Consider the following 22,542-nt stretch of genomic DNA (forward strand, 5'->3'; position numbering starts at 1 on the left):
TTAGCTCCTGGCTTGGAGTTAGATCTGTACAGCTGGGTATGGTTGTTCAGGATGGTTGGGCATGTGCAGCATTGGGGTGCTGTGCAATGTTGGTTAAAATTGATGATTAATTACTCTACTGTTTTACTTCTAAATCTTTGCTAAATGCTGCTTTCGCAAATGAACCCTATATTATGCCATCCTTTGGTATCCTTGTGCACTTGCATATTTGCTATGTAGCTTGTTGAGTATATCATATGCTCATTCTTGTAATAATCAATCAACCTCAGTTGAAGAAAAAGGATCCAGAAGGAGAAAACGTTTGGCTTATACCCCAGTTGAGTTGCCTGTAGGAGTGGAGTTAAAGCCATCGCTAGACCGTTATTCCGCTGCTGTTTTTCTTTTCTTTTGTAAGTATGTAATGTTATTATTATGATGGATTTGTATATTAAATTGTCAGTTTGTATACCTCGGCTGATTCCTGTACGAGGGTTTTATGCACAAATAAATTCGGAAATTACTAGTGAATTTTTCAGACGTGACACCGAACCAGAGACGCCGTCGCCCGCATCTTTATGCCGCCGCCGCTATACCGCCGTCGACGCCAAGGAATTGCTGCCCGACGTCAGCCGCACCTCATCTCGCCGACGTCAGCCGCCGAGCCGAACCGCCATCACCAGCCAATCAGCGATCAAAGCCGACGCCGTGTACTTCTTCTCCACGCCGTCGTCGCCGTGTCCCCTTCATCCTCCCCCTCCAAACCGACCTTCGACAACCGCCTATCGTCCCCTATAAATAGCCAGCGAGGTCTCCTCCCTCCACACACATGAGCCGAGCTCCTCTCTCTCTCTCTCCTGTTATGGCGACCACCGCCGGCCATCGATCGATCTCCATCCCTAGAGCATCCTAAATCAAATCCATTCGCCACCAGCCTCCCCGTACACCGAAGAACCCATTTTAGCCCTTTTCCCCTTCACTCCCACTTTCAATCGAGCCTCACCGGAGCTCTCTCTCTCTCTCCGGTTCATGCCATTGTGCTCGCCGTTCCGGCCTCCTCTCTCACTCCCGTGTCCAGCCACCACACTCCCTAGGTGCGCAACACCCGGGAACACCCTATGCCGCCCGCGGCGAAGCTGTTCCACCACTGGAACACCGGCGCCCCTTCCTCCCTCTCCTCTCCCTCCTCTCGAGCCTCTGTGTAACGGGAGGAAGAAGAAGACGTGAAGAAGGAGAGAGAAAGAGAAAAGAAGAAAGAAAAGAAAAGAAAGGAAAGGAAAAAGTATTGACAGGTGGGTCCATCAACAGTGACTTTTTACATTTTCTCTATTTAATTTAAATACCATTCTTTAGAAGCCCATATCTCCTAAACCGTAGATCCGATTCTAGTGAAAATTGGACCTAAATTCATCTAAATTCAAAATCTACATTTTGGTACCAAATTTACTATTTTAATATTTTATTTGAATTTTCTTGATTTATTCAAATGTTATTTGAATAAATATTTGATTTAATCCTATAATTGAATTTACAATTTAAACTTATATTTACTTTTCAAATATTTTCTTTTATTTCCAAAATAACCTTTAGCCACTAAAAAGCTGCCGGTTGGAACTTTACGCCTTCCATGGGGACGTTCGCGTGGTCCACTATCCCCGACGTCGGACCGTTGGTTGTAAAGCCCGGCAAAAACCAAACCTAAGGTCGAAGTGCTGCTCCTGTCACCCCACACCTTGATGCGTATAGCGGTCGGAGCTTCACTATTCCCTCGACCTCCACAGCATGCCGCACAGTTAGCTCTCGGGCTCTATGTGATCCTAGCCACTCCGCTGCCATTCACGGTTGTCGGATTAACACTTCCGCCCCACCCAAACCTACACCAACCTCCTATTCCTCTAGCCAATATGTTGTCGGTCGACACCGGCTAGAGAAGGTATCAAATCAAGTCGTTATACTCTAGCATCGACTAGCATACAACCAAACCCTAGCTAATACCTTGCCAGTCAAATTCCAGTTATCATCCAAATTTCACACCCACCAGTATCGCATATCCACCCTACTCTCAGCCACATACTCTCCAACTAACTAGAACCTACACATAAAATATAGAGCCTATCGATATGCTGCCCTATCCACAATCGGCTTAAATATAACCAAACCCTAGGTATTATACTACCCAAACCTACCACCAGCCAATACTAGCCATATACCAACTGAACCAGTTCAATTATCCAATATACATTCTATCCTTTCAGCAACCAAGCATTCCCATAAAATATAAGCAACCTTAGTTGCCTGATTCCCTCTCCACTTTAGCCTCCAACTCTTTAGAACCTTATACCCCTTTAAAGGAGATATTTATACCCCAAACCTAGCCCTTCTTGCTCTTCATCACTTTCTTTCTATTTCATGATTTTTATTGAATTTGGTTCTTCGTCTTTCTTAGTAGAGTCTATTTTATTTTGGATGGCAACCTGTGGTATTTCGAGGATCAGATAATCAGGTTGCCTATCTCGGATTTATTTGCGTTGGAGCAAGGCAAGTTATTATTCCTCTCCTTTGAGCATAAATGCCCTATATTCTATACCTCTATTCTATGCATTAGCCATTCATGATTTTGAATGCATAACCTGAACATATAGCAAACCAGATATGCTAGCTTTTGCTTAGCCCTGCCTAGTTAGACTGCATAAAAATATAATGAACTTAGATTGGGACAGTACGTAAGATTTGGTTGATTTTCGGGTGGCTAGTACTGTCTCGGTCGATATAATGGCCACAAAATACTTATGTCAAAAGAACGAGTACGACTGCAGCTTCTAGAATGGGGACAGACCTAAATATTATGTTAATTAACAATATGGTACCTCTATACAGTGGTTCCTTTTGTAAGTCCTCGCGCAGGAGGCAATCTTATGCCGAGCAGGGCATCCTATGATATTTATCGAGGCGCAGGTAAATATATTGATTTTTACTCATGAGTTGTGTGTGTGATTTTATGGAAACCTGGTTGAGATGATGTGGGGTCTCTCATCCAGTTCTCTCTAAAAACCCCAGGAATGCCAGAACTCCTCTCGCTGCTGATAACGTTACGTTCAGAGCGCATGGGGACTAGAGTTCATGGAACAGGTGCCACTATTGTTAATAACCTAATACTAGGCCATGACTAAGCTAATGAATATTGGCAAGTCGTGGATTGCGGGTAAAGTGTACATCTACTGCAGTAGAATATTCATGAAACTATTCGAATAGCCGTGCTCATGGAATTGAGTACCGGGACTCATATGGTATTTGGTTAGAAACCTAATTCAAGATTTTACTAAATATTGTTGCATTAAAGTCATTACAGGCTTTCTTATTCTATATCCTCTGCTTTCTGCAATTAAATCTAGCCCTACTCAAATACTACTATTTCATACATTCATGTTGAATATAATAGCTTGCTGAGTACGTTGTACTCACCCTTACTTCAACCCCACCTTTTTTAGAGTCAATTTGGAGTTCTTATCGAAGCTGGGAGTTCAATCACATAAGTTAGTTCCCTTTAAACCTAGTCTTCAAGTCTAGTATTGTTAGATGGTTTAACTCTATAGCAAAACATTAGAGTTGGTTCATTCTATAGCTCCTGCTGTATTAGTTAGCCACAAGTTTGTAAATATCCATATATTTTATCTTCTCTGGAGCCTTGTTCAAATGTATGCAATGAAGATCCAGATTGTTGAACCTGTATCAATCTACTGATCCAGGGCTTAATACAGTCTAAACATGTCGGTTACCAAATCATTAGTTTTGGGACCCGACAAAATCAAATATAAGATTTCAAGCTGATGAATTGAAAAATTGAAAATACTTGAAACTTGAAAGGACGATTAGTTGAGCCGGGCCAGGCACCGTAGCCAGCCGGCGGGACCAAAGCTAGCCGCTGCGGAAGAGCCAGCACAGGGGGTCCCGGGCTTCGACGGCACCCGGAGCTCAACTGCAAGAGTCCTCCCAGGAGTAGACCGAGGCAGGTGGCAGGTTCATGAGCGATCCCCGCGCTTGGCCCTAGAGGGCCATGGGGAAGAAATTCGCCTTCACCCGGTCGTCACCCCATGCCGCCTCTATGATCGTCGTGTGGATCTGGAGGGACTCGGAGTGGTTGACACTACCGTGGTACCTTTCGGTGAGGCCGGTGAAGATGCAGGGAGACTAGCCCCCTGCCTGGGGTGGCGCGGCTCTCCTGAGGAGGCTGCGCCTTCCCCCGCATTGGCGGTGCGACGCACGTCACGCCGGCGCTCGAAAGAACCTCAAAAATCACGAACGCGTCCCCTACCTGGCGCGCCAGATGTCGGAGAAAGAACTCCACCAAGGAACCGTGAGGCCCCTCTTTGTAAGTTCGGCCGGGGGCAGCGGGTGAGATTCGAGGGCTTGGTGAGCGAAGTTGTGTGATCTTGAGGGGGTTCCATCCCCCAAAGACGATGAGACAAAAGGGGTTTATACAGGTTCGGGCCGCTGAGAAGCGTAATACCCTACTCCTATGCTTGATTGATTGAGTGTAGAACACAAGTGTTTGGGGTTGCGAGACCCAAGCGCCAGTTCGCTCGGTAGTCCCCCCCTCCACCACTAGGTCTGGACCTCCTTTTATACCTCAAGGGGTTACCACATGGGCCCAACAACCTAACCTAGCTCCGGTGGAGAAGTATTATAATCTTTGCATTAAATGCATGTCTTGTCTCTTGACTTGGGAAGCCAAGCGCACGTCGTCTTGATGATGGGGCCTGTCAAATCTTGCCGCCTGACACGGGGGGTGCCCCTGTCAGTCACCATTTAAGGGGTGAAGACTTCTGGGCTCCTATTACACCGGGAAACGGGAGCCTTGCTTTGACCAGAGCGGGAGGACCGACTCCGGCTGGGATAAGAGGATGAGAACCTCTCACCATCATTATTTGATGGGATATGTCGGGCTGCACGTCGCCTGACATACGCGATGGTGCGCCTGACATCCTGGGTCCCATCAGTCATTCGACCGGTCACAGACCGGTTGAGTGCACTGCACACTGCATTAAATGCGGTGTGGCGCGACCGCTTGGATTGCCATAAATGCGGGTAGGTGGGCACCTGGAGGCGGACACCTAACCCACCGTACGTGGAGACATAGAGAGGGGGTCGGCGGAGCCCGACCCCTAGTCACGGGAGGGGGCGGCCGCCGCCTGACCTCAGGGGGGAGCTACGTGGCGCCTGGGGCGGCCTTCTCCCTCTAGTCTCGGCCAGGGAGTGGCCGCCGCCCTACCTCGGGCCCGACCCCCCTCGGGGGAGGGCCACGTGGCATTGGAGGGCAGCCTCCTCCATCCAGTCTCTGGGAAGGAGTGGCCGCCGCCCTACCTCGGGCTCGACTCCCCTCGGGGGAGGGCCACGTGGCATCGGGTGGCAGCCTCCTCCGACTAGTCTTTGGGAAGGAGTGGCCGCCACCCCACCTCGGGCCTGACTCCCCTCGGGGGAGGGCCACGTGGCATCGGGGGGCAGCCTCCTCCCTCTAAACCTGATACCCCCGGGCCCATATCACCGACAAATTTATCAATCGTGTGAATTATTTCAGCTTGCATGGATCTTTCTTTTTATTTTGAGCAACCTTTTTCTGGTCAAAACAAACTACACAAAAATATGACAACCAAAATATGTTGATATATGTGCCATGTAGGTATGTGGTACCCATAATGTCCGCACTGCGTGTAAGATGAATCCCTTCATTTGTAGGAGTCAAGTCCCTATCTTTCTTCTTGTGATTTCTTCTAGCAGTCTTGCTGCTCCTTTTCATTTTCTGATTCCATCCAGTTGTGTTACCACACAACATGATATGGACCTGTTCTGAAACAATAGTTTCGCTGTATAATTTAATTCAATACTCCTCTCTATAAAACGATTGATTAATGGGTGCACCTATTTTGCATTTCCTACACGGCCTGTTGTCTTTGTGTTTGATCTAAATGAACTAATTTGATTCCTCTCTATGAACTAAATAAGCATGAAATGGTCGTCTCTGCTCATGATGAATGGGTTTACTGTATCTTCCTACTTCCCCCATCTTAATCGAATTGCTTGACTTACGGCCTCTTTTTGCACCTAATCCACAATGAATGTATAAGAGAGAATGTTTCTTTAGAACACTCACTTCTATATATGTATAGATCTTTTAAATTTTCCAATTATATGTATAGATCTTTTAAATTTTCCAATTATGATATTTCCAAAGAGAATGACTATATATGCAACGTAATAGAAAAAAAAATGTTTCTGTAGCCTACCAAGTAATGCAAATGGACACGGCGAGCTTGTGCACCGTGGAGAAGTGCATCCCCGTATGTCCACGTCATCACCCTCACTGGTGCCGGTGAGCACTGCCTTGGCCTGGCCCTCATGTCTGCGCCACTGTGGGTGCCAGTGCACCAGTGATTGCCACCAAGGAGAAGTGCTTCTCCAACGGCTTTGGCCTGCCTGGGTGCGCACGCGCCCGCCGAGCTGCACGCCTCCATAGGCGGTGCCCCTCGGGACTGGTTGCCGATCTCGTCGCACTCCCGATGCCCACCGTTGCCGCCGTCACCAGCCACGCGTTCACAATTGCGCATGATGCAGTGGACATGAGCGCCTCCCGAGTGACAAGATGACAGTTGCGGAGGCCTTCGGGCGGGGCATCGTGGATGGCGGTGTTGACGACGTGGTCACCGCGGAAACGTTGAGGACTCCGTTGTGTAGGCGGCCTGTTACCTCGCGCGTGCGCGAGAAGCAGTAGCGTGATTGTGCGGTGTTGGCCGCGGCGCCCTCGCGGCGAAAGCGGTGTAGCAGTGAGGATGGGGCAGCGGGGCATGCGTGCATGGCCTATGACCATACGCGCAGCAGGGGGCACGTTAGAGGAGTGTCGGAGGAAGACCGGAAGAAGGGAGAAACACAAGTGCAAAACTATTATTTTACGGTTTTGCTAGCTAGCTGTCGACAGTTTTTGAGGCTGAAAACTTTCGATTTTTTGACCGTGTGATCCGCGCCGTGATTCGGGTTTTCGATTTTTTGACCGTGCGATCCGCGCCGTGATTCGTGTGAGATTTGGAAAAAATCAGCGCGTGTGCGCTTGCAGGGGATCGAACCCAGGACCTCCATCCTGGAAGTGTAGTTTGAGAAGTTAGATGAGTTATATTTTAGTTATATTCCAGTTACACCCTGTTACAATGTAACTGCATTGTAACTGCATCGTAACTGCATCGTAACTACTGTGTAACTGAACTGTAACTATATTATCATCTCTATATAATTTAATTTAGATATAGTGTTACATATATTATTTTAATATTTATATACGAGTTCCATTATACTTACATACGAAATTATATTGTAATTATACTATAGTTAGATTTGAAAGTTGTCTCCTTAAAAAACTGTCGACAGTTCTCTAAGTAGTCCCTTATTTTATGTGGTTTCTCTCTCATCAATTGGGTTGATATTATATTGGCAGGGCCAGAAAGTTTTACAATATAGAACGGAGAGAATAAAAAAAATTGATAGATGGAAAATAAATTAGTAAAAAAATTAGTAGATGAGAAAAAAAGTAGCACGAAGTTGATAGGTTGGGTATAAAATATTGTCGTGGGATCACAAAATATCTTACATTTCGGACAAATTTAAAGGGCAAAATCATTTATATTATATTATATGATAGAGAGAGTAGTTAATTAGCAGAATTTGGCTTCTGGCCTGTGGTGCAGTTGCTTCCAAAATAATCACTCTCTCCGTCTCACAATATATTTGGCGCTTTTTTTGGGAGATTAACAATGAGTATGTGAATAAAGAGTTATTATTGAATGAGATGAGTAGTTATGTGAGAAAAATTAAACGAGCAGTAGTAGTTGTGATTGGTTAAGATAAATAGATTGTTGTAGATATTCTTATATTATATTAAATAAAATTTAAACTATATATCATTATATTTCTAGACCTAATGATTAACCAGGAAAAATGCAAGGATTTGTCAAAATATAGACGCCAATTTCTAAGTGAATGGACAAGAAACAAAAAGCGAGCAGGCTGTCTATATATGGACAATTAGTTGCATTAATATAGTAGTTTACAATTGCAAGCATGGCACTACATCACAACACCAAAAAGACATGCCAAGATGCTATAACCATTGGATAAATTAGAAAGAAAGGTTGTGCTAGAACAGCGATGATCTCCCCGCCGAGAAAACCCATGGAGATACTTTCAACACCGTTAGCTCCCTCATCAATCACATAAAGATTTAATAATCCAGCTATATATATATATATAGCCTTCCATGCATGCTCTCTACATGTACTGGTGGAGAAACCCTTATTAGTCCCGGTTGGTAACCCCCGTAGTCCGGTTTTCAAACCGGGACTAAAGATCGACCTATCTTTTTTTTTATTTACATGGCCATGTTGCTGCATGGTTTATATATATATATATGAAAATGATTCTATACACCTAGGAGTACGTACACCTGCTTCCATCCACCGTCCATCCATTCAACCAGCGATCTACCCAATCGAACCTCCCCCTAACGGGTATAGCTGCATTGGCCCGTTAATATTTTCCCATAATATAAATGATTTTGCCCTTTAAATTTATCCTAAATGTAAGATATATATTTTGTGATCCCGCGACGATATTTTATATCCAACCTATCAACTTAGTGCTACTTTTTTTCCCATCTACTATTTTTTACCAATTTATTTTCCATCAATCAGTTTTTTTATTCCCTCCGTTCTATATTATAAAACTTTCTGGCCCTGTGTTGATATGAAAAACACACACTGACCTGGAAGATCTACTTAACTCCTGTGCAGGTCCAAAATCTTGCTTTTAGGTTTATGAGCGTGCCAGTTGATTTGATCATGCAATCAACAAGAATAAAAACAAGAAAAACCGCGGTTAAATCCATAAACGATAGCCGATCGGCTAGTTGCCGATGACGTATCAATTATCTTTGAGCTGATGTCATATTGGAATCTACCGGCAATAATGAATGAATAGAATAAAACTAAATCTACTCGATCGGCTGTAGATATTAACAGCATGTAGTCTTTACTTCAGTATATACTTAAACTAAGTGATTGGGATAGATCGGTCGCCGTGCCGAGACAGTATAAATCACTTAAGTCGAAATATATATTAAAGCAAAGATTATATAGGTGTTTATAGCATAGCCGATCAAATAGATCTAGTATGTATCGGCTAATATTCCGATACCACTCTATACTAAGATATCAAAACAAGCAAGATATATTAAACAAGAAGCCTAACATAACTTTAAGAGAAAATCTCCTGTGTACCCTTGAAAGTTCACCTAATCCCTTCTGTACCCCTGAATTTTGATCAATCCCTTACATACCTCTGAATTTTAGTTTAGATCCCTTCCATGCCCTTTCCGCTAGTTGACCGTTACTTGATCGTTAAATTCTTATGAAAAAATCCATTTTGCCCTTTGGTATAAAGAAGCATATAAATTAATAGAGCATATTGTTGGAGCATAGAAATTTGTTATATGAGACTATTATGTTTATGAGATAGTTATGCACCATATTATTTGCGATAAATATACTTTTAGATATGACATAAAAAATAATACTTATTTATTAGTTATTAAATGATTTTTTTAGCATATGTGTTCTGAAGTAATAAACAAATCTGTTATATTACTATGAAAACACATATGCTACATAAAAGAACTTTTAATAACTAATAAATAAGTATAAACTTTTTATATCATATGTAAAAGTAAATTTGTCACAAATAATATGATGCATCACATACTCATAAATATAATAGTCTCATCCAATAAATTTTTACATTCCAACAATATACTTCATTAATTTATTATGTTTCTTCATAGCAAAGGGCAAAATGGACTTTTTCAAAAGAATTTAACGATCAACTAACGGTCAACTAGCGGAAAGGGCATGGAAGGGATCCAAACTAAAATTCAGGGGTATGTAAGGGATTCAGCAAAATTCAGGGGTATAAAAGGGATTAGGTGAACTTTTATGGGTACACAGGGGATTTTCTCTATCTTTAATGTAGCAAGATCTTAATATAAAGGGCAAATTTAGCATAGCAGTCAAGCATATAAGATCAGAATAGCTAAATCAGGTAAGATCGGCTGAAACTCCGATACTATCTTTATGGGTTATCATAAAACAAGCTAGATATCACAATTATAGATAAAACTTAATAGATCAAACTCATCTGATGCAGCATTAATCATAAAGATAACTGTAAGATCTAAACAAGATGATGAAAACCTCTAAGAGATGGTAGAGATACGATATAATCTAGATTAATAACGAGATCTAACCCTATCGGCTACTTTCTAATAGTAAAAACCAGCCGATGGCAAGTTATATAACGAAACTAACAGAGATTATAAAACATATATGATAACTCGACGAATTACATAAACAAGATTATAGTGTCATAAAGATGGAAGCACTAATCCCGAGAACACAAACCGTCATGACAAGTTTACCTCTAGTTGAAGATCGAATCGATGCAGCTCAACCCAAAAGTAAGAACTCGTCGAAATAGAACGAAAGTAAAAAGGGTGGCGATGTGCCGAAAGTGTTATTGAACGTGTGTCATTTGATTACATGGGTACGGGTTATATTTATACCCGAGATACAAAATATGTCCTTGCCGGACACGACTCTTATCTCTAACAAACTCTAAGATACCATAAGTCTTTGCGGCAGACTTTTGCCCAAACATATCTCTAAGGAAATTACATAAGATATCCTAATTAATAGATACAATTGCCTATCTTGTTCTGTGGTCCGAGCTGTGGTCCTACTGCAAACTGGCAACACGTAGCCGAGAACTTGGTAGAAAAGAAACAATTCCCCCTTGGAAAGTATCTGCTAGGCTATCTGTACCAAACTCTGAACACCACCATAACCAAGATGGCCTCTGGAATATCAATCGGCACAGGGGGTCCATGGTGGTTACTTCAGATCTGGCTAAATTTGCACACCAGGATGGTTGCCAATCGGCCACCACTAGCCGATGCAAGATTTCCAAGGTTTGAGCCGATCATTGATGATGATGGAGAAAAGATCACCACATGCCGATGCATGTCCTTCGGAGAAGCAGCATCGGTCAGCATTGCATCCAAACTATCGGCTAAGCCCTTCAGCGAGTGGTTCAACAATTTTTATGACGGGGTTCCCCAGAAACACCAGGATCTGGTTTGCATACGAAGGATCTGCTGGTTTTGAGCTGCCAGGTGATTTTCGGTTTGAAGAGATCAATTCCGAAAAATATGACAAATCTATAGAAGTATACTCAACAGCCATCAGCCCTTGCATCCTTCCTGTTGGCATCCACCAAGGCAAAAACATTCAGATGACCTACGAGTTCTATCATCCGATAAGTGCTGCAAGGCAATTGGGCATGGGTCAACTGCCAATTAGCCTATTCTTTGCCGATAAGATCCAAAGTAGAGGAGAGATCACATCAACACTCATGATGGATCGGCTGCTGAACATAGCAGGACCACCTTTGGGTAGTATCAACAATATCAAGCTAAGGATGTTGAGAAGTGCAGCCTTTGACCGATGGTGGGTAGAATGGAAGAAACATTTATCTCACCAATCGGCTTCAATGTATCTGACAGATCTGTTTCCTGAAGCTGTTCCTCAAGTAAGTATTTAGCCCCTTGTCAATTCTATTAACCACAAGCCGATGCATTAATCTTAATCTCATGTAAATTCTTTCTTTCTCTGCAGACAATAGAATCTTCTCCTCCTCATCACAGCAATAGTGGTATGGAGATTCAATATGCTCCAGGACTTCTGCCCAATGGTGGTGGGCGATCTCCTCCAGTCATCGGCTATAATGCCCCCAAGACCTCAACACTGCTGCACGGCCTGCCCCGTGTGCCGATAGCCCCTGATGCTGGTAGGAAGAAGAGAGCAAAGTCGGCTGCTGCACCATCGGCTGCAAAGAAGAAACCTAAGAAGCAAAAGACCACTGCCGATGAATTGCCAGCCATAGATCCAGATGTAACGGAATTCCTGGAGGATGAAGCAACGGTAGAAGATGTAGATGAAGCGGCTGAACACATTAGTGAAACAAGGGAACAAACTACTCCAGCTGATCCACCTGCTCCTCAAAGAACACCATCACCTCCAGTACGTCCCACATACAAACCAAGAGTATGTGTTTGCTTTCAATCTATGGTCTAAGTTTATTATGCCTTTATACCAATTCTCAACTTTGATTTCCTTGCAGAGGAAGTTTGCTTCCAAGAAGCCACCAGCACCAGCTCCATCGGTTAACTTTTTAACCCCATCACACTCTTTTGTCAATTTTTAAGTAACCGATGCTAATCGGTATTTGTGTTTTCAGCCTCCTCGTCCTCCAACTCATGTTCCTGAATCAAGTGAAAACACTCCATCGGCTGCAGACAGCCATCATGTGGATGAAGAAGAAAAAGCTACACCAGCTCCTGCTATTCCTGTAAGTATATACCTTAAGTCTGCAAATCATATCGGCTGCCATCTCTTTTTACATAACTCATAATCCCAACGTTTCTCTTTTTTAGGTTTTAGCTGACATGTTCTCTTTTGACATTAGGCAATTCTTGGATGAAGAGGAAGAAACAACAAGCAAAACTCTGGTGCCCTTAGCTGATGATATCAAGTCAACTCTACTACACATCTCAAAAAGGCTTGAAGGCTCTCTAGAAATCTTGGTGACAAGCTGTGGATCCATCCGAGATAGACTTAATGAAATCCATGACAAGATCCCGGATGAGCTAGCGAATGCCATCACTCCAGCAGCATACCTTAAGCAGCATCGGCTTAAACTTGAAAAAGCCCAAAGGAGGATTGCCGATCAGCGTGAAAGAAGAGATCTTGAGGCAACCATCCAAGCTAACAGGGTTTCTATCAATGAAAAGAAGGCAAAGCTTGATGAATTGGAGGCTGGTACAAACCCCACTCAAACTAACATTGATCGGCTGAATGCTCGAAAGATAGAACTCTTGGCTGAGTTGGAGCAGTGCAATGCACCGGTCGCCCTTGAACAGCAAAAGCTTGCTGACTTGCCAAAAGGCATTGAGGATCAGAAGTCAAAGTTGAAAGTATCTGTCAAGCACTTGGCCGATCTGACCAAATCTCTGAAGGTGTTCCCAAGCACTGATGCAGCCGATGCCCAAATCATAGACGAAGTAGATCATATTAGGCAAAGGGCAATATCGGTCATCCAAAAATACATGTCTGGATGAGCTAAGTCTTGTAATTCCAACTTTAAATTTGCAAACTTAACTTTTGGGACGTAATATAACTTTCTGCTTGTGAAGCTTGCTCTTGAATTTTGCTTTTGAAATCCAGACTTGTCATATATATTTGCCCCCCTAATTATGCAATGTTGAAGACATTGATAAAATTATAATTTGGACTAAGGACGATATGTCAAATATCGGCCATCATACATCGGCAAAGCACAACCGATTATGATAAGAAAAATCCACTAAGGGCAATATAATCTATATCGGCCATCATATATCGGCAAATACAGCCGATTATGGTAGAAAAAACTGCTAAGGGCGATATAACTTATATCGGCCATCTCAAGGCGATGTCAGCACATCGGCTAACATGTATCGGCAACACTTAGCCGATCATGAATTGATCCGAACACTTGGATAATATTTCTTTAAGTATTTTCCATTACGAGCTCGTCCAAAAACTTCACCATCAAGTTCTTGCAACATATAAGCCCCTTTGTACACAACTTTGTATATTTGAAACGGTCCTTCCCAATTAGGTAACCACTTGCAGAATTTATTATCGCGAGTTCCTATTGACAAGATCAATTTCCAAACTAGCTCCCCTTTAGAAAAGGATTTGGGCACCACCTTTTTGTTGTAATGCCAAGCAACTTGTTCTTTATCTTTAGTCACCTTTGCAAGGGCTCTCAATCTGGACTGAACTAGATCTTCTGTTTCATCTACCATAAGATTGTAATACTCATCGGCTGTTAAGTTATCTTGTAGATCTATTCTCCTTGAGCCGATTGTAGTTTCCCATGGTAAGCTGCCTCATGTCCACAAACAAGCTTATAAGGAGGAACTTGAATCGATCCATGACAACCATCCGATAAGACCATAATGCTTCAGCCAACCTTGTATGCCATTGCCGAGGAAAATCAGAAATCTTTCTCTTGATTAATTTAATCAGGCTCTTGTTAGATGCCTCGGCTTGCCCATTAGCTTGCGCATAATATGGTGAAGAATTCAACAATTTGATGCCCATGCTATCGGCAAACTAAGCAAATTCATCAGAAACAAAGATTGATCATTGATCGGTTGTTATAGTCTGAGGAATCCCAGATCGGTAGATAATATACTCCTTGACAAACTGTATTGCATCCCCAGAATCGACTTTCTTCAAAGGAATTGCTTTCACCCACTTGGTAAAATAGTCGGTTGCCACCAATATAAACTTATGCCCCTTGCTTGAAGGTGGATTGATCTGACCGATCATATCAATTCCCCAACCTCTGAACGGCCATGGCTTGATTATAGGATTCATAGCCGATGCTAGTGCTCTCTGAATTGCTCCAAACTTCTGACAATCTTGACATTCTTTGTAATATCGGAAGCAATCCTCTAACATTGTCGGCCAAAAATACCTTGTACGCCGAAGCAACCACTTCATCTTGTGAGCTGATTGGTGAGTACCGCAAATACCTTCATGTACTTCGCCCATCACAACCTTAGCTTGATCGGCACTCAAACATTTAAGCAATACCTCATCAATCGTCTGATAATACAGCTCATCATCCAATAAGGTATATTTCAAAGCCTTATAGCGCAATTTTCGTGAAGCCGACTGAGATGAATTCTGCAAATACTGATAAACATCATACCTCCAATCATCGGCTGTGATTGCAGCTACCTCCACCTCAATATCCTTCATCATCGGCTTGTATCCTAACGCTCCATGAGCCAAGTCATTAGCTTCAACGTTCTGCTCCCGAGAGACATGCTTCAAAGTCACCAGACGAAAATAATTCATTAGTTCTCGGCACTTCTCGTTGTAGATCATCAAAACATCATTTTTGCATTCATATTCTCTTGCCAATTGATTGATCACTAACAAAGAATCTCCCATGATCTCCACAGCATCGGCTTCAACCTCCTTGAGCAATTGCAACCCCTTGAGATCTGCTTCATACTCAGCCTGGTTGTTGGTCGCATAAGGTTTGATAGTATAAGCAAATTCAAAACTTGCCCCCCGAGGAGAAATTATAACCAAGTCGATACCACAACCAGGAGTGCAAAGTGACCCATCAAAAAATAAAGTCCAGGGCACAATCTCAACCGAGCCGATTGAATCATCAGGATGTTCCACAATAAAATCGGCTATAGCTTGCCCCTTGATTGCCTTGGGTGATTCATATCTGAGGTCAAATTCTGTTAAAGCATATATCCACTTCCCAACTCTCCCTTTGAGGACCAGAGCCGACAGCATATATTTGATCACATCAGCTTTGCATACCACAGTGCATTCATTGGATAACAAATAATGCCTCAACTTTGTGCAGGAGAAGTACAAACACAAGCATAATTTTTCCATCGGAGAATACCTTGTTTCTGCATCCAAGAGCCTTCGACTTAAATAAAAAATAGCTCTCTCCTTGCCTTCTAGCTCCTGAATCAAAACCGAGTTGATTGACTTCTCATCGGCCGATAGATACAACCTAAAAGGCACTCCCTTTTGTGGAGGAATTAAAACTGGAGGGGAACTCAAATATGCCTTAATATTGTCCAAAGCCTTCTGCTGCTCTGCCCCCCAAGTGAATTCTTGATCGGCTTTCAACCTTAACAAAGGTCTAAAAGGTTCCAATCTCCCAGATAGGTTAGATATAAACCTTCGAACAAAATTAATCTTGCCGATCAATGATTGTAGTTGTGTCTTATCTTCTGGAGGTTGAATTTTCTTGATTTCATTTATGCTCCTTTGAGATACTTCAATCCCTCTCTCATGAATAAGAAAACCCAAGAACTGTCCAGCTGATACACCAAAAGCACACGTCGTGGGATTCATCATTAGGCCATATTTTCTGGTTCTCTCAAAAACCTTCCTCAAATCGGCTATGTGGTCCTCTACCTGTTTTGATTTAACAACCACATCATCAATATAGACCTCAACCAACAAGCCGATCAGATCATGGAATATGTAGTTCATGGCCTTCTGATATGTAGCTCCAGCACTCTTCAAGCCGAAAGTCATCACAACCCACTCAAATAAGCTGATTGCACCAGGACATCTAAAAGCAGTCTTATGAATGTCTTCTTTTGCCATAAAAATCTGATTGTAACCAGCATTGCCATCCATAAAACTTATAATTTTGTGACCTGAAGTAGCATCAATCAATTGATCGGCAATCGGCATTGGGTACTCATCCTTAGGGGTAGCCTTATTTAAGTCTCGAAAATCAATGCACACCCTAAGTTTGCCTTTTTTTTCTTGATCATTGGAACTATATTGGAAACTCACTCGACATATCGGCACGGTTGAATAAAACCAGCATCATATAATCGAGTAATCTTAGCCTTGATAGCATCATACATTTGGGCCTTACATCTCCTTAGAGGCTGCTGATGTGGTTTATATCCTAGCTTAATAGGAAGCCGATGTTCGACAATCGATCGGCTGAATCCTGGCATCTCATAATATTCTCAAGCAAAGCAATTTCTATATTCTTTCAATAGCTCTATTAACTTGGTTCTGAATTCTGCATATAAATTCTTACTGATAAATGTCGGCCTTGGTCTATCCCTGGACCAATGTCAACTTCTTCCAAATCATCGGCCGACATGAAACCCTGTCCTTGCTTGTCATCGAGATCATCTACTGTGTCCTTAGTGTAGAAATAGAAATTTGAACCCTCCACGATGCTGTTAACGCCAAAATTTGGTAAGCCCGAAGTCATCATCGGCCTAGAGTCAGTATCGGCTTCAGAGTCTTAGAATCGGCCGATGGGAGTTGTCAAGTCGCCACCAGTTGTGTTCTTGATGGAATCGGATCAATTAAAGAAAATTTATCTAGAAGAGTCCGAATTCAAGGAGGATGCGGCATGTCAAGTTATCTATTAATTAGGAATAGTTTTTTTTGCCGCCGGAGCAGAGCTCTTGCCTGCGCAAGACCACCAAGACAAACCCCATCTTCTCCTCTACAACCGTGTTGACGTATAACACGAGGCCTGGGAGATCTGCTTAACTCCAGTGCAAGTCCAAAACTCGCCTTCCGGTATGCTAGCATGCCAGTTGATTTGATCTTGCAATCAACAAGAAATAAAGACAAAGAAACCGTGGTTAAATCCATAAATGATAGCCGATCGGCTAAGTGCCGATGATATATCATTTATCTTCGAGCCGATGTCATATGTAAATCGATCGGCAGTTATAAATAGATAATAAAGAACTAAATCTATTCGATCGGCTGTAGATATTAAAAATATATAATCCTGGTGTCGATATATACTTAAATCAAGTGATTGGGATAGATCGGTCACCGTGCTGAGACAGTATAAATCACTTAGATCGAAATATATATTAACAACAAAACTATATATGTTCATAGCATAGCCGATCAAATAGATCTAGCATGTATCGGCTAATACTCCGATACAACTCTATGTTAAGATATTAAAACAAGCAGAATATACCAGACAGAAACTTAATATACTTAGATGCAATAAGATCTTAATATAAAAGGCAGATTTAACATGTCAACGAAGCATATAGAGCAAATATAATTAAACCAGATAAGATCGGCTGACACTCCGATGCTACCCTAATCAGCAACCAGAAGGCAGGCTAGAGATTGATATTCTAAGCACGACTTAATAGATCAAACTCAACTGATGCAACATTAAGTATGAAAAGAAGAGCAATATCTAGACAATCAAGTCGCTGGAAGTTTCACAGGGTGGTAGATATCTTATATAATCTAAATCAACACCGATGTCTAACCTAATCGGCTGCCCTCTACCGATAGATATTAGCCGATTGTAGGTTAGATAGCGATATTGCCAGAGATTATGTAAGATATATAATAACTCGACGAATTACATAAACAAGATTAGAGTATCATAAAGATGGAAGCACTAATCCCGAGAACGCAAGCCGTCATAACAAGTTTTACCTCTTGTTGAAGATCGAAACCGATGCAGCTCAACCCGAAAGCAAGAACTCGTCGAAATAAAACTAAAGCAAAAGGGTGGCGATGCGCCGAAATTGTATTGAACATGTGTGTTAATTGATTACATGGGGTTCAGGATCTATTTATACCCGAAAATTACAAACTATGTCCATATCGGACATGACTCTTATCTCTAACAAACTCTAAGATACCATAAGTCTTTACGGCAGACTTTTACCCAAACATATCTGTAAGGAATTTACATAAAATATCCTAATTAATAGATACAATTGACTTCTCAGGACTCTATCCATACGTGGCAATCATCTTGAAGCATATCAACTCAACTCGATGTCGTACATAAGTCATATTGCCGGAATCGGCTGTATCACTTAACCCAGTCTGACTCGGACTTAGCCGATCCAATCGTAGCCGATCCGGACTCCAGCCGATTCCTACTCTGTTTCTGCAACAATCTTCATCTTTGATTCTACTTCGATCTTATCCTCATCTCCGATACTGATATAACCAAATTTGGTTGTTAACAAACCGACTTGATTCACCGCCTCTCACTGCCTATAAAAGGACGACGAGGTCGCCCTTTTCTTCCATATCCATCCGAGCTCTCTCTCTCTTTCTTCTTCATGTCCAGCTATGGCCGGCCGTCTGCCGATCTCCCTTACCGGAGCGTTGTCGGCCAAGTCCTCGCGCCACTAGCTTCGTCTCATCGAGGCGAATCCATTTCACCCCTTTCCCCTTTCCCTTCCTGAAACAAGCCACCACAACCTCCTCTTTTGCTGCCAGAGCAGAGCTCTTGCCTGCACCGTTCCAGCCTCCTCTCTCACTTTCTCTGCCGACTGTCACCCTCCCCGGGTGCGCGTCGCTCGAGAACATGTTTTACCACCGACGTTGCAGCCTCTCAACCACCGGAGTACCGGCGCCCCTCCTCTCCCTTCTCTCTGTTTGTTCATGGAGAAAGAGAGAAGAAGCAGGAGGAAGGAGGAAGAAGAAGAAGAAGAAAAAGAGAGAAAAACAAAAAGAAAAAGAAAAAGTCTGACAGGTGGGCCCCTGCACAGTACTACTTTATATTTTCTAGATTTAACTTGAATCCTATTCTTTAGAAGCCCATATCTCCTAAACCGTAGATCCGATTCCAGTTAAACTTGGACCTAAATTCATCTAAATTCAAACCCTACCTTTTGATACCAAATTTGCTATTTAAATATTTTATTTGAATTTCCTTGATTTATTTAAATGTCATTTGCTTTTCAAATATCTCCTTTTACTCCAAAATACCCTTTAGCCACTAAAAGTCGCCGGTTAGAACTTTACGCCTTCCATGGAGACGTTCGTGTGGTATATTGGCCCCGACGTCGAACCGTTGGTTGTAAAGCCCGGCAAAACCCAAACCCAAGGTCAAAGTGCTGCTCTAGGTACCCCACGCCTCGATGCGTACAACGGTCGGAGCTTCACTATTCCCTCGACCTCCACAGCACGTCGCACAATTAGCTCTCGGGCTCTGTGTGATCTTAGCCGCTCCACAACCACTCACGGTTGTCGGAGTAACACTTCCGCCCCACTAAATTAACCTGCACCCACCCCCTATTCCTCCAGCCGATATGTTGTCTGCTGACACCGGCTAGAGAAGACACCAAATCTAGTCGTTATGCTGTTCAACACTAGCATCGACTAGCACACAATCAAACCCTAGCTGATACCTTGCTAGATAAATCCTAGCCGTCATCCAAATTCCACACCCACCAGTATCGCCTATCCACCCTACTCTCAGTCACCTACTCTCCAAACAACCAAGACCCACACATGAAATATAAGTGACATTTGTTGCTTGATCCCCTTTCTATCTTAGCCTCCAACCCTTTAGAACCCATACATGAAATATTAGCCAATAATCCCTATACCTTATAAAGGAGATATTTATACCCCAAACCCAACATTTCTTGCCCTTCATCGCTTTCTTGTTATTTTCTGACTTTTATTGAATTTGGTTCTTTCTCTTCTTTAGTAGAGTCTATTTTGGATGGCAGCCTGTGATATTTCGAGGATCGGATAATCAGGTTGCCTATCTTGGATATATTTGCATTGGAGCAAGGCAAGTTATTATTCCTTCCCTTTGAGCATAAATGCCCTATATTCTATATTCTATTCTATGCCCTAGCCATACATGATTTTGAATGCATAATCTGAACATATAGCGAACTAGTTATATGCTAGCTTTTGCTTAGCCCTGCCTAGTTAGACTGCATAAAATATAATGAACTTAGATTGGAACAGTACGTAAGATTTGGTTGATTTTCGGGTGGCTAGTACTGTTTTGGTCGATATAAGTTTACCAAGTACTTATGTCAAATGAACGAGTACGACCGCAGCTTCTAGAATGGGGACAGACCTAGATATTATGTTAATTAACAATGTGGTACCTCTGTATAGTGGTTCTTATGTAAGTCCTCGCGAAGGAGGCAAACTTACGCCGAGCAGGGTGATTGTAATATTTACCGAGGCGCAGGTAAATATTTGAGATAAATTGTAATATCACGAACTCTGTGTGTATTGTGAAAACCTGGTTGAGATGACGGGAGTCTCTCAACCAGTTCTCTCCAAAAACCCCGGGAACGCCAGAACTCCTTTCGCTGCTGATAACGTTACGTTCAGAGCACATGGGGACTCAAGTTCATGGAACAGGTACCACAATTGTTGATAACCTAATACTGGGCCGTGACTAAGCTAATGAATATTGGCAAGTCGTGGATTGCGAGTAAAGCGTACATTTACTGCAGTAAAGTATAAATGAATCTATTCGAATAGTTGTGCTCATGGATTTGAGTATTGGGACTCATATGGTATTTGGTTAGAAACTTAATTCCGAAACTTAAATACTGTTGCATTTAAAACATTCTAGGCTTTCTTACTCTATATTCTTTGCTTTCTGCAAGTAAACCTAGCTCTACTCAAATATTACCATTTCATGCATTCATTATTGAATATAATAGCTTGCTGAGTACGTTGTACTCGCCCTTGCTTCAACCCGCTTTTTCAGAGTCAATTTGATGTTCTTACCGAAGCCGGGAGTTCAATCATATAAGTTAGTTCCATTCTAACTTAATTCTCAAGTATAGACTAGATAAATGGTTTAAGTCTATATCAAAACATTAGAGTTGAGTCATTCTATAGCTTCTGCTGTAATAGTTAGCCACAAACTTGTAAATACCCTAATATTATTCTGTAATAATATCTCCTTTGAAACCTTGACCAAATATATGCAATGAAGAACCAAATTGTTGAACCTGTATCAATCTACTAATCCAGGGCTTGATACAGTCTAACCATGTCGGTTTCCGAATCATTAGTTTTGGGACCCGACATGTCCGCAGCCGATGTTATGGTTTGAGCCTAAGTGATGAGCAACTAGCCGATCTCGCCTTCCAAGGATTGTCAGCAGCTATCAGAGAGAGATTCTTTTGCCACGAGTTTGACAACCATGCTCATCTAATGCAAATAGTATCAGCTCATGAAAGCCGATTACAAGAAGCAAAGGAATATTAGTTTTGGGGTTATCAAGATCAGAAAGAAGATAATTTTGAAGCATGAGTTCTCATACTCCAAAACTGGGGGGCATGTGTTAACGTTAAAATTTGGTAAGCCCGAAGTCATCATCGGCCTAGAGTTATTATCGGCTTCAGAGTCTTAGAATCGGCCGATGGGAGTTGTCAAGTCGCCAGCAGTTGTGTTCTTGATAGAGTCGGATCAATTAAAGGAAATTTATCTAAGGATTACTGGTGTGGTGGCCCTGTTCTCTTTTTTTTTTTGAGCTTCTTTTCGTTAAATTCATTTTTCTCTCTTAGATGTGACATGACTAAATACAGCGCTGCTGTAAATAAAAAATAAACATCTTCTGTTTTCATTGTTTTAATAGGTAAATATAAAGATTTTTAAGTAATATTTAAAAATAGTGCTGATCAACGACATTGTCACTTTATTAAAAGTTTTAGTTTGTTTTTTCTCCTTTTGAGTTTGGGCATATACCAATATTGAGATAGGTAGGCTAAAGTTAATTATGTTCTATTTTTAATGGATTGGGTTTGTAATATCTTGCATGCACTCATATTTGTATGTTTTGCCTTGTGAGAGAAATCTATACAGTTTTTGTGTGCGTGGATGCTGGGAATGACTAGAAATTCATAGCGGAAGGTTTCAATGAAATGAAAGAAAAAAAAGCAGTGTAGGAAACAACGCGGAAGGCATGGACTTCTAGTTGTAGATTGGGTCTTTGTGAATAAACCTGGACTCCTAACCTGCTCTGGACGGACCTGGACTCCAGATGGACATGGGCACAATGAAGGAATGTACATGTAAA

General features: G+C 42.1%; 1 protein-coding gene and 1 long non-coding RNA gene across 2 annotated transcripts; both read left to right on the forward strand.

Annotated features, from left to right (window-relative positions):
* Nucleotides 1-807: 807 nt before the first annotated feature.
* LOC112939853 (uncharacterized) lies at nt 808-3,709 on the forward strand. The gene is made up of 2 exons (XR_010734331.1): nt 808-1,268; nt 2,426-3,709. It is a non-coding gene; the product is annotated as an uncharacterized lncRNA (long non-coding RNA).
* Nucleotides 3,710-9,851: 6,142 nt separating this feature from the next.
* LOC107282001 (uncharacterized) lies at nt 9,852-13,276 on the forward strand. Its single transcript, XM_026019974.2, has 5 exons — nt 9,852-11,655; nt 11,742-12,170; nt 12,247-12,288; nt 12,364-12,474; nt 12,592-13,276. The coding sequence occupies exons 1-5, from the start codon at nt 11,020-11,022 to the stop codon at nt 12,604-12,606; spliced, it is 1,233 nt and encodes a 410-aa protein (XP_025875759.2). The 5' UTR covers nt 9,852-11,019; the 3' UTR covers nt 12,607-13,276.
* The last annotated feature ends 9,266 nt before the right edge of the window (nt 13,277-22,542 follow it).

The sequence above is a fragment of the Oryza sativa genome, chromosome 8 (genome assembly GCF_034140825.1).
Source record: "Oryza sativa Japonica Group chromosome 8, ASM3414082v1".
Classification (NCBI taxonomy): Eukaryota; Viridiplantae; Streptophyta; class Magnoliopsida; order Poales; family Poaceae; genus Oryza; species Oryza sativa.